This window comes from Myxocyprinus asiaticus, chromosome 46 (genome assembly GCF_019703515.2).
Source record: "Myxocyprinus asiaticus isolate MX2 ecotype Aquarium Trade chromosome 46, UBuf_Myxa_2, whole genome shotgun sequence".
Lineage (NCBI taxonomy): Eukaryota > Metazoa > Chordata > Actinopteri > Cypriniformes > Catostomidae > Myxocyprinus > Myxocyprinus asiaticus.
The window spans coordinates 18,776,016-18,788,001 of NC_059389.1; the positions used below are offsets into that span (position 1 = coordinate 18,776,016).

The following is an 11,986-nucleotide window of genomic DNA, read 5'->3' on the forward strand; positions in this document are numbered from 1 at the left end:
CACTGCAGAACCTTACATAAGTGCAGTCTGGGACAAAGGCAGAACATTGGAGGCTCGAGTGCCAAGCAAAACCGCTTATAGTCTGCAGTTTAGCAAATCAACTCTCCAGCTGAAGACAGAACTGCACAAACCCTCCGGTTTCAAGAATAGCACACAAAAGAGGTTCTTAAAGGCATATAAATAGCATCTAAACATGCCCTACTTGTCCAGCTGTGAAAGAAAAGTTTGGAGTGCCAGACGGTGTCGTCCACAGATTTGTTTACACAGCAATAAAAATGTGATGGGTCTTGGTTAGTATGAGCCATTTTGCCCCTGCTGGTGACTGCCATAACTACACCATGGGGGGGGGGGGGGTCAGAATGCATTTTTCAGAATGCATTCTGATTTCACTGAAAACAAATTGCAAGCACCATATTAACCACAACATTCCGGGTTCAATACAAGTTAAAGGTGCACTGAGTAACTTTTGTCTTTGTGTCATTTTGGTCTTACACTGACACCTAGCGGCTTGGATGCAGCATCATTTTAAATCAAAAGTTTTCAGTTTCAGATGCCATTGTAAAAATGTAGTATTCACAGTCAGCCATGATTACTTTAATCAATGAGTGAAAGTGTCAAATAACAGGACGGTTCCTGAGATTAAGTGAATAGTATTCGGCTGGTCATGTGATTCTAACATGGCAGCCCCCATGTGCGGACCCTCTCCACGCAGAATAAAACAGCTTTTATAAGGTTACTGATATGACTGGAGTCTTCATTTTAATGTGAGTGGCCATGATTTCATACATACAGTATCAAAATTACAGTAACTTTGTTACTGAGGAAAAAATTACTGAGTGCACCTTTAAGCTCAATAGACAGCATTTATGACATAATGTTGGTTACCACAAAAAATTATTTCGACTTGTCTGTCCTTTTCTTTAAAAAAAGCAAAAATCAAGGTTACATGGAGGCACTTACAATGGAAGTGAATGGGGCCAATTTTTGGAGGGTTTAAAGGCAGAAATGTGAAGCTTATAATTTCATAAAAGCACTTTTGTTAAAACTTGTGTTTTGTGTATTAACTTGTGTAAAGTTGTAATTTTTACAGTCGTTTTAGGGTTTACAGCGTTACATCGTCATGGCAACGAAGTTGTAAAATTGTATATAACTTTACACAGAAACACTTAGTATGCAAATGTATCATACTAAAGTCATGTTAACACGCATATTGTTTACGTCTTGTGGCTATATTTTTGAAACAGTGAGTATTTTAACGTTTACAGATTGGCCCCCCATTCACTTCCCCCCATTCCATTGTGCCTCATCGGAACCCAGATTCATGCTTTTTGCGCTTTTACGGAAAAAACTTTTTTTTGCAGTAATCAACATTATGCCACAAATGCTGTCAATTGAGCTTAACTTGTATTGAACCCAAAATAATATTTTTAAAGAAGTAGTTCACCCATAAATTACAGTACAATGACCATATATATATATATATATATATATATATATATATATATATATATATATATTTTTTTTTTTTTTTTTTTTTCAGTATCAAGAAAGTTGGAGTAGCAAGCTGTCATGAAAACACAGATGTTTTTTTCACAGCCTTGGACAAAGGAAAGAATGAATATCTTCCCTTCTCCATTTCTCCGACTGAGCCAAGGCTGTGTATTGATTAAGACTGCAATGCGACGCCTCAGCTAATCTAATGCCATAATGGGGACCTCCAGGTGGCAATCATAACTTGAATGCAAAACAAATCATGCTGTTTTACACATGTGCACATCCACATGTATACCTTACTTGTGATTCATTTAACAGGCGGATATTTTGATTTTAATGCAACAGGTCTATTCAGGTTTTCTATTCAGGAGTCAAATCAAATTTATTTGAGTTAAAATGCCTAGTTATGCACTTTTGTTTGTTATCAGCTAATTTTATTTGTGAAAAAGTGGTTGATGTGTTCACTGCATTACTGTATGTATTTATTAAAATCTTTGGGTGTGAAACAATTACTCAAGTGCACATTATTACTAAAACCAATATTTCTTGGATTAAAATCAAAAAAGAATATTAACATAAGGCAATTAGATTATATCTATTTAATAATATATATATATATATATATATATATATATATATATATATATATATATATATATATATATATATATATATAAAACAATAGAAAACTGGGCTGTGCAGACTATTTTTATTAAATTAATTATTGCATATAATGTGCTGCAATGATGTGACATGCATGACTTCAGGCCCTATTTTAAGAGCTTTGGGGCAAAGTGCAGCACTATGAGATAAGTCATACAAGCAAAGTCAACGGGCATGGCCATGAAGCTTTGGTATTTCCGTGCAAGCATGCGCTAAGTCTAGGCACAAAGTGCTAATGGGCTGGGTCAAGTGCAATTTCATTCTGAGGTTATTTTCTGGCACCGTCTGCGTCCTATTACAATATATATTCCATTCCCTGACAAGCACCAGCGATATAAACAAAGACAGCACATTCATAAGAAGTTGGTAGTGTGAATGGTCTGTATGCAATGAATTATTAGATTAGAAATATGGACTTACGTTCTTTTGTGCATTAACTGCATCCTTGTTGAATATCAGGCATATTCCTATGACAGTTTCACGCTCCTTATTTATGCATGGAAAATGGGGTTCTTGACAGGATTTGGATGTAGGCTCCATTTAATTATAGAGAATGTAAGTATCATTAATCATATTGATCAACTGACACACAAATCATGACTAGTATTAACTGTGCACGTTTACATGCTCGTTCTTACACCGATTATGCTTATTAAGCTGACAATGCGTGCGGTCATGTAAACACAATAAACAGTGTACCTTTATCGACGTAAAGGCCGTACACGTCTTATGGATAACCCGTTCGACACAAGTAGATTTTTCCCATTATGCTGATTTCCCGTGCCATGTAAACACCTTACCGGCTTATCAAATGTGCACACGTGTTGAGCGCATGCCTCTTCACGGTTGACGTCAAAAGTAAAGAATAAAGGGTTATTTCAAATGTCATGTAAACGTGGATTTTTTGCCTTCTCAGATTTTTTAAATAAGCTGATTTTAGAGTAATCAGCATATTTGTGTGCATGTAAACGGGCTCAATGATTTTAACGGCCTTCAGATTAGGCTGTGGATTTTTGTACACGTCACTTCTACCGGTCGATTTTGCTTTAAAAATTAAAATAATTTATTGAAACACAAAAAAATTACAAAATAAATATTTCTTGATTGAAATTCAAAATAACAAAATGGTCAAAAAATCCTATACAACCAACCCTGTAAAATCAGTGCAGTGACTTTAAAATCACTCTACGACAACAGGTGGCAAAATATTAATACAAATTACATCATAAATACAATTGTAAATATAAAAAGAATGATAATAGTAAAAAAATAAAAAATAAACCATGACATATAGAAACCAATATCATAAATTTTTGTTTCATAAAACAGCTATAACAGTGATTGTCAGGGACATAATTTGATGTTCCTCTGTATTTTCAGTGTTTGGACATGAACTTTATTACCACCTGCTGGTGGAATCTCCAATCCATTGATTTTAGACATTACGCTGAAAACAGAAGTAGTTCTGAAACGTCTTAGTGCAATTACCTATTTCTCAGGAAATCAATTCATTACCATACAATACACATACAGTTAGCGCAAACACTCCCACCCACAGCCACTTGCGCTGGCACAAAAATTGTTGCACTCACGAAATTTAGATTAGACATTGTGCACGAAAATAGAGCCCTTCAAGTTAATATACCAATGATACAGCTGCCATACCAAAATAATATTGATAAATTATTGTGCTGCCTTCAGCTAAAAATTACAGAGCCATTCAAAGGCATTACAGAATATTATTATGACACTGACTATTGTTTCTTGTATGGACCACAACTCATTTACTCAATGACAGTCTCAATTACCACACTTTCCCCACATCTCAAAATCCCCACATCTCCTTTTGTGTTCCACAGAAGAAAGTCGAATATGATTTGGAACAACAACCGGTGAGAAATTGATGACAGAATTTTCATTTTTGGCTAAAAAAAACCCAGGTTTTTACATTCCTACTCGTCGTCAACATCACCTTTTGTCGGTACTCAAGTTCTGGCTGTGATCTCATGTCTGAAACGGTCACAGTGTCTTTAGCCCCACGACTGCGTTACAAGCTAGATGAATGAGGCAGGAATTACCTCTGGCCCAACACTGTCTGTCGCTACGGTGACCAATGCAAAGTCATTATCTGAAAGGGGTTGTGATGTCTCTTTTATTCTTCCCGTTCATGAAATATTCATGAAAATATTTCACACATCTGAGCGGATGAGCTGCTAAAATATACATGCAGTCAGTGTGACAGCTTGAATTATTCTTAACTTCCCCTTAACCTGTCTGTGATAAAGTGCTCCATTGCTGAGCTCAATTTCTGTTTGGACAACAGTTAAAATGTGGATTCCAATGAGTCCATCTTAAATTGTATTATCTTTTAAAAGATGGCATAGGAATCAAATATTTAATTTAATTTAAATGCGACATGGAGTTGAATAAATGTCATTATTTGGCTCTGTTAAGGGACTTTATTCGACACTACTGTAACTGTTTCCTTTTCGTAAGTCCACTTATAATGCCAATCAAATAGCTCAGTACAGACAATTTTCTTCAGCCTAGTGGCAAAAATGCTAATGCTAATGCTATAAGATCCAAGCAATAACCTCAAACCCTTATGATTACACTTAAGTATGGATAAAAGTTTTAAGCGATTTCTTTCCACCATCTGATAAACACAAACTACTGATCTGAATAACAGTAAATTCCATAAGTAGGGAAAACAAGGCATATAATTCCCTCTCAAAAAAAGATTAAAAACCTCTCCTACAGATGAAGTCATGGTGTGTTTGATTTGCTTTGGAGTTGAAAAGGTGAATGCCTTTTTCAGATAAATATGACACCCCTTCTTCTTTCCAATTACAAGCCGGTATATTTAGTATCTGTAACAGACACTCAATTATTAATGAGACATGAAACATAAGATAACCCAGTGGCAGTATTTTTGGGGACCCAAAAAGATGAGCCATTTTTACACAGCCTAACCAGCAGATAACAGCACAATAATCAGTTTAGGAGAATCCGGAAAAATGTTTCATCTTCTGGTCCAGTGATTCAATGGTATTGGAGATGATTTTTAAAAGTAGGACAATTTTCTATTTATTTATAATCATCAGTCGTCCCTGTTTACTGCTAATAGACTCAAGTTATTATTGATTAGCCTTAATATTTTATTACAGGTTACTTCATCCACTTAAAGTCAATACACTGTTGCCAAAAACAAGTGAGAGCATTCGTTTTGAAGTGAATTCCTTGTGATTATGCATTTGAGGGTGCTTTCACACTAGCACTTCCGGGTGCGCATCCGGGTTGGAATGACATCTAAGTTTGGTTCGTTTGGATGGTGTAAAAGCTGTTTTCCGAAATCTGGTGCGCATCCGCAAACCACACCCGAGTCTGCTTGAAAACATGGTCTGGGGTATGGTTCATGTGAATTCTGATACGGTTCGCTGCTGACAGGAACGCAATCGTACCAAATTGTGAAAGTGAACTGCTATTGATGACGTATAATTTGCTTGTGTTCAAATAAATCCCCTTCAGAGAGCAGCTCACATGCTTCACATCTCTTGCAACGCATCCGTAGGCATGCGGCAGACAAACGATAACAATTATCACTTCACTGCACATTCAATGCATCCGTGGCAGACAAACGTAAGTGTATGTAAAGTTTTGGTGGTAAATCCCAAGAGACAAACTTACAGTGAAGCTGACATCACCTTCAGTTGTTATGTAGTTACAGTGGAACACAGCTGCCACTTGTACTCACATTGATGACGCAATCGGACCACGGTCCGGACCCAGATAATATGATGTCAACAGAGAACAGCAGGGGCAGGGGGCAGGGTGAGGGGGGAGCAAATTAAATTGGGTTCAGTCCAAGCAATTGAACCAAGTGTGAAAGCACCCTGAGTCACTTCAGTTTAACTCTAATGTTCTGTTGGACTAGAGGTTGAACAATTCATCTGTTTTGCCGATTAATCGGCACAGATGGCTGCTCTTGGAACTATCAGTTATCTGTAAAAATCAATGATGAAAGTTCACCAATACATTTTGTTTTCCTTATGAGTTTGTGTGAGCTGGCAGCACAGACATTTCATAATTTTTTAGACGTTTATAGTTAAAAGTTCCATGTTATACACAAAATCTTTTTTTTTCTGGATATTTTTGGGATTTTGGTTGTGCAGTAAACTGCATCTGGGATTTCATTTATTTGGGACTCTTTTAGCCTCTGTGTATGTGCCAGTCACAGTAAGGAAAGACTAAGATTTTTTTTGTTTTTTTTTACATTCAATAAATTGATTTTAAAAACTATCAGCCAAATAATCAGTTATCTGTCTTTTCCACCACCTTAGTTATTAGTTTCGGCAAAATCCAATGTCGGTCGACCTCTAGTTGTGACTGACTTTACTGTCAATGTGGGATCCCAAAGATCCCAATGATATATTATAAGTGCAGAAAAAATAATAGCAATTTCAAACTTAACCTTTAATTTCCCTTAAAATCATTTCAATATGTTCCTCATATTTTCCAATATGTAATATGAGTATTATTAAAGCTTTAACCCTCTGCTGTATCACAAAGTAAGCACGCACTTTTCAGAAATTTGCCTAATATCCTATATCGTGTCATTGCATCTGTTTTGGGTCATACAGTTTGTACATCAATCAGAAAATCTTGTCATGTGAAAATAAATTGCATTCATTCATATTTTATGTTGGGGTCTCTGAAACCCAAAACATTCAAGTTTTTGTTTCTACTCAGTTTTTTTTTTTTTTTTTTTTTTTTAACAGCATGAAATATCAACCCAGTACTTCGATGATAAAGGTGCACTCAGTAATTTCTTTCCTTATTTAAAGTGTTATACTTCTAAAAAAATGAATAGTAATTTTGAAACATGTGTAAAATTATGACCACTCATGTGAGGTGAAGAGTTCAGTCATACAGTATCAATATCCTTATAAAAGCTCTTTTATACTAAATGGGGCAGGGGCGCCTCATGGTGGCAGCCATGTTAGAATCACATGACCAGCTGAATACTACTCGCTTAATCTCAGTAACTGCCCTGTTATTGGAAACTTTCATTCATGGATTAAATTAATCATGGCTGACTGTGCATAGTGAATTTCTACAATGGCATTGGTAACTGAAAACTATTGTGTTTGAAGAATGCAGCATCTAGGTGACAGTGTAAGCCATACTTCGACAGATTTCAAATTACTGAGTGCACATTTAAAGGGATAGTTCACCCAAAAATGAAAATTCTGTCATTATTTACTCACCCTCGAGATCCCATATGACTTTCTATCTTACATGGAACACAAAAGAGATGTCAGGCAGTGTGTTAGCCTCAGTCACCATTCACTTTCATTGTATGGAAAAAAGATGCAATGAAAGTGAATGGTGACTGAGACTGCCAGTACCTAATATTCTGCCTAACATCTCCTTTTGTGTTCTACGGAAAGAAAGAAAAGACATATGGGTTTGGAACAACATGACAGAATTTTCATTTTTGGGTTAATCTCTTTAAGTAAGATGCCTGTTTGTCCACAAAACAGAACATGAGGGTTAAGAGCAATTTCTATGCGAGATTGTAGAGTTTTCCCATGAGCATGCATTCCCTGGGTTAACGTCTATGGAGTAGTTTAGACAGCAATTACCTTAAACAGGCGTAGTATATTGGCCACCATAATGGAGACAGAGCTTGCAGCTGCGCCTATCACACCAACAATCTTGTCTGGCTTGGCAAAGATGGGCTGCTCACCACTGGCGCATCGTACATCAGTAGAATCACGCTCAATGAGTGCTTGTACAAAGGTAAGCGACTGTTCCAGGGCGTACGTGTCACGCGAGCAGGTGTCCAAAACGCGTGCCCCCAATGTTACGTTGGGCAGCAGGTCGGGGTCTTTGTTGATGAGGTCAATGGCAAAGAGCATTGCCTCTAATCGATGAATTCCTTTCTCTTTCTTAAGTTCGCCACAGGGGGCACCACGCTCTCCCCGCGCATGCACTGGGAAAAGACCACCCAGGATAATGTCACCATCCAGTCGAATAGAATGGGCATACTCGGGTGCAGGAGGTAACAATGGATCAGTGCGCTGACTGACTGAGCTGGCCACATACGTCAGCAGAAGAAGACAACCATACCATTCTAAGACCTTCACCATGGCGGCATAAAGCTATGGATGGAACCAATTGTACGAGCAGCAGTTTGTGGTACAGTTACAGTGGTGAGAATCCAGTTGGGAAAGGCCGCAATTTCTGAAGAGGGTCATCGGTTCTCCTCGCTGGAGGAACTGTATAACAAATTTTGGAATCCACCAAGGAGAACATTGGTTTTGTAGGGTTGGGGCTTGGAAATGTGGAAAACCTGGGGGCCAAATGTAAAAAGGGACTGCAAAAACAGAGATGCAGGAGTATGAGGCAATCACATAGTTGCTAGCTCCTCAAGTACCGAGGTCACAGCCCATTAGAACCCTGTGTGAGAGAGAACAGCAGATGAATATGCCTTCATCAGCAAAGAACAAGCACATTATTTACCAGAACACACATACTGTATGCATAGAACAGCTGGGAAGTGCTTAGTGTGAAACATTTTGTTTTCACTTAAAACAATTGGTATGTTTGTGTTCTAGCTAAAAACAAACATGAAAAATATACATTTAAAAAGTGCATAGGCTTGTGTTTCTGTATAAATAGGCTATATACACAGTATGTGTGTGTCTGTATATACTATATATAATTTTTATTTTTTATTTTTATTTTTTTACTTGCATAGATCGCCTCTGTTTCAGTGCTGACTCGAATCAATGGAGTCAATACAGCACAGCAAAGGAAACAGTAATGCAACGTAGGAAACAAACGCAGCAGAATAAGTTTAGCTTGAATGCCAAAATTATTTGTTTACATGCTGATTCCTTTAGTCGAATAAGAATAATCTAGAACGCCTCTTCGTTACAAAGTAGCAAATGAGAATTGTTGAAATGAATGCAATATACTGAGCCATATCAAATAATGTTTTGTTTCTTATAATTAAAAATGTGAACGAATTGAAAAAAAAAAAAATAGTCTACGACTGTTGCGTAAGAACACATATAAACGCATCAGAGTAGAGATCATGGCCAGTGTACCTCTATAGAGATGAATAATTGCTTTGCACATCCTGTTGGTATTGCATGAAACTTTAAAACATTTTAACTAATAAAAAAAGAGCGTCCGGACTGTTTTTCTTCTCTTTAATTCTCGTGAAATTGCATATGAATTTAAATTAAAAACAGCACCAGCATCACCTCGAAACATTTAATGAGAGCACAGCTCCCCATAAATTGCATTGTAACAACTAAACAAATCTGAAACGCCATATTTCAGAAAAGCACAACTGACTGAAATGCTTGTGCAAAGATTAAGAAATAACATACTGAATGTGTGCATACCTGCAGGTGGCTGAGCTCGCGCTCCTTTTACCGCTTGCTCGCGCGCTGATCGCTGCTGCTGCTGCTGCTTCTGTGATGCTGCTGGGAGGGACAGCGCGCACGAGAGAGGCACACAGAGCGCACGAGTGCATCATTTCTTCTCGGGAATCGCGCAAATACTCCCACTCTGTAATGATTGGTCTGACAATTTGGACGCTTTCTTCGCCCCGAGCCGCATCAAGCCAAACTGGAGTTAATCATTTGGTTATTTGTTGAAGGCTCTTTAAACAGTATGACATCAAAGTAATGAGCAGTTGTTACATTAATGGGTCTATATGAATGTTTTTCAGTGGCAGAGATCTTTCTTACTTTATTCTGTTAGTTTATATTGATATAAGCAACACTACTTGCACAAATATCAGTTCAGTGTGGTTGGACAGGTTTGTTTGGAGAGATTGAGTCGCGCAACAGCCACTAGTCTGAATTGTCCGAATGCGCCATCTAGTGTGTATATCATGTACTAACACAGTCCATGATGCTCTATTGACCTTTAAACTCTGCAACTTAAAAAAAAAAAAAAAAAAAAAAGAATATGCTTGTGTTGTTATTTATAGATGTAGGCTATTTCTATAAAATAGTGCCAGGTTTTTAGAAATGTGCTCTGGTAAAGCTCAGGCCCTTGGACTTTGTTAACTATAATTATTAATAAAAACTTGTACATGGAACCTATGGAAATATTTTAATTTTAATTTCTTAAGAGAAGAGGAAATTAAGAGTTAGTGTATAAGAGGGCATATGCTTTAAGTTAATTTTTATATTATTTTTTTTTTGTTGTTGTTGTTTTTAATATTTACATTTTCTTGACCATTTCTAGAATTTTAAGATGTTCTTAAGTGATTTAAAAAAATAAAAATAAAAAAAAAAAACACTAATACCACTAAACATCACAGAATTCATTAAATCCACTGCTAATACTGACTTTTTCATCAAATCAATTTCTTAACTGACTTAGTTAAGGATATTATTAAAGACTAGGATGGAAAGTGAAATGGAGACATTACCCTATAAACCCCTATAATTGACTTTTAATTAAAAAATCAAAAAGAAATAAAAAAATAATTGGTTTATTTTTTGTTTGATCCCATTAGAATTGGTTCTAAATTATATGTTATATTGATATTTCTTTAGCATTCCTATAGGAAATGACAGTCTTGTAATAAAATAATAAAAAAGCAAGACCATAAAGACACCTCTACAAAAGATACCTTCTAATACAAAAGGGCCTAAATAATAAATGTCCATGTTTTTCTTCAAAATATTTCTTTTATTTTAAATGTTACTGTGTGTAGAAATCGTAAAAAATAAATAATAAAAAAAAACATTGAAAAGATACAAACATTAGCCTCCATGTCAGCTGCCCTTTTTTAAAAATGCTGCCATGTTACTTTTAAACAAAAATTGTGAGAGCCAGAGGTACCATAAAAAGTCGCATGGCATAGTATGCTGAAATTTTTGGGGGGGGTTAACTTAATTCAATTGTGAACATTGGTTCCACACAGTGAAAATGAGTTTCTTTGATATGAAATTAAAATATAAGCTCTACTCGAATACATTGAACTGAGTTAACCTCACTTAAATTTGATGTGTATATAAATATATATATATATATATATATATATATATATATATATATATATATATATATATATATATATATATATGCACTGATGAGCCAAAACATTATGACCACCTGCCTAATATGCTGGTCCTCTACGTGCCGCCAAAACAGCACTGACCCACCGAGGCATGGACTCTACAAGACCCCTGAAGTTGTCCTGTGGTATCTGGCACCAAGACGTTAGCAGCAGATCCTTAAAGTCCTGTTAGTTGTGAGGTGGAGCCTCTGTGGATCGGACTTGTCGGTCCAGCACATCCCACAGATTCTCAATCAGATTCAGATCTGGGGAATTTGGAGGCTATGGCAACACCTTGAACTCTTCATCATGTTCCTCAAACCATTCCCGAACAATGTGTGCAGTGTGGCAGGGCACATTATCCTGCTGAAAGAGGCCACTGCCATCAGGGAATACCACTGCCATGCAACGATGTTTAGGTTGGTGACACGTGTCAAACTGACATCCACATGAATGGCAGGACCCAAGGTCTCCCAGCAGAACACTGCCCAGAGCATCACACTGTCTCCACCGGCTCGTTGTCTTCCTACAGTCCATCCTTCATTATACTGATGAACCCTCAATATTTGCTTCATGAGAAAAGAAAAACAAACTGATTTTTCAGTAACGTACTCAACTTCGACCTAACCATTAGCCTCACTCTTCTCCACAATGAAAATAAATAAAGACCAAATGCTAAAGAATTGTGTTGCATTAGCTCATTTAAAATACAGTAAGTTAATTAAGCAGTAAAAATCA

At 36.7% G+C, this 11,986-nt stretch overlaps 1 protein-coding gene across 1 annotated transcript in view; it reads right to left on the reverse strand.

The window, feature by feature from the left end:
• grm8b (glutamate receptor, metabotropic 8b) overlaps positions 1–9,663 on the reverse strand; it is a 254,050-nt gene extending 244,387 nt beyond the window's left edge. The window contains exons 1-2 of the mRNA XM_051690429.1: positions 9,576–9,663; positions 7,803–8,619 (exon numbers count right to left, since the gene is read on the reverse strand). Coding sequence (XP_051546389.1) covers positions 7,803–8,309 — 507 coding nt within the window. The 5' untranslated portion in view covers positions 8,310–8,619; positions 9,576–9,663. The remainder of the gene's footprint in view (positions 1–7,802; positions 8,620–9,575) is intronic.
• Between the last annotated feature and the right edge of the window lie 2,323 nt (positions 9,664–11,986).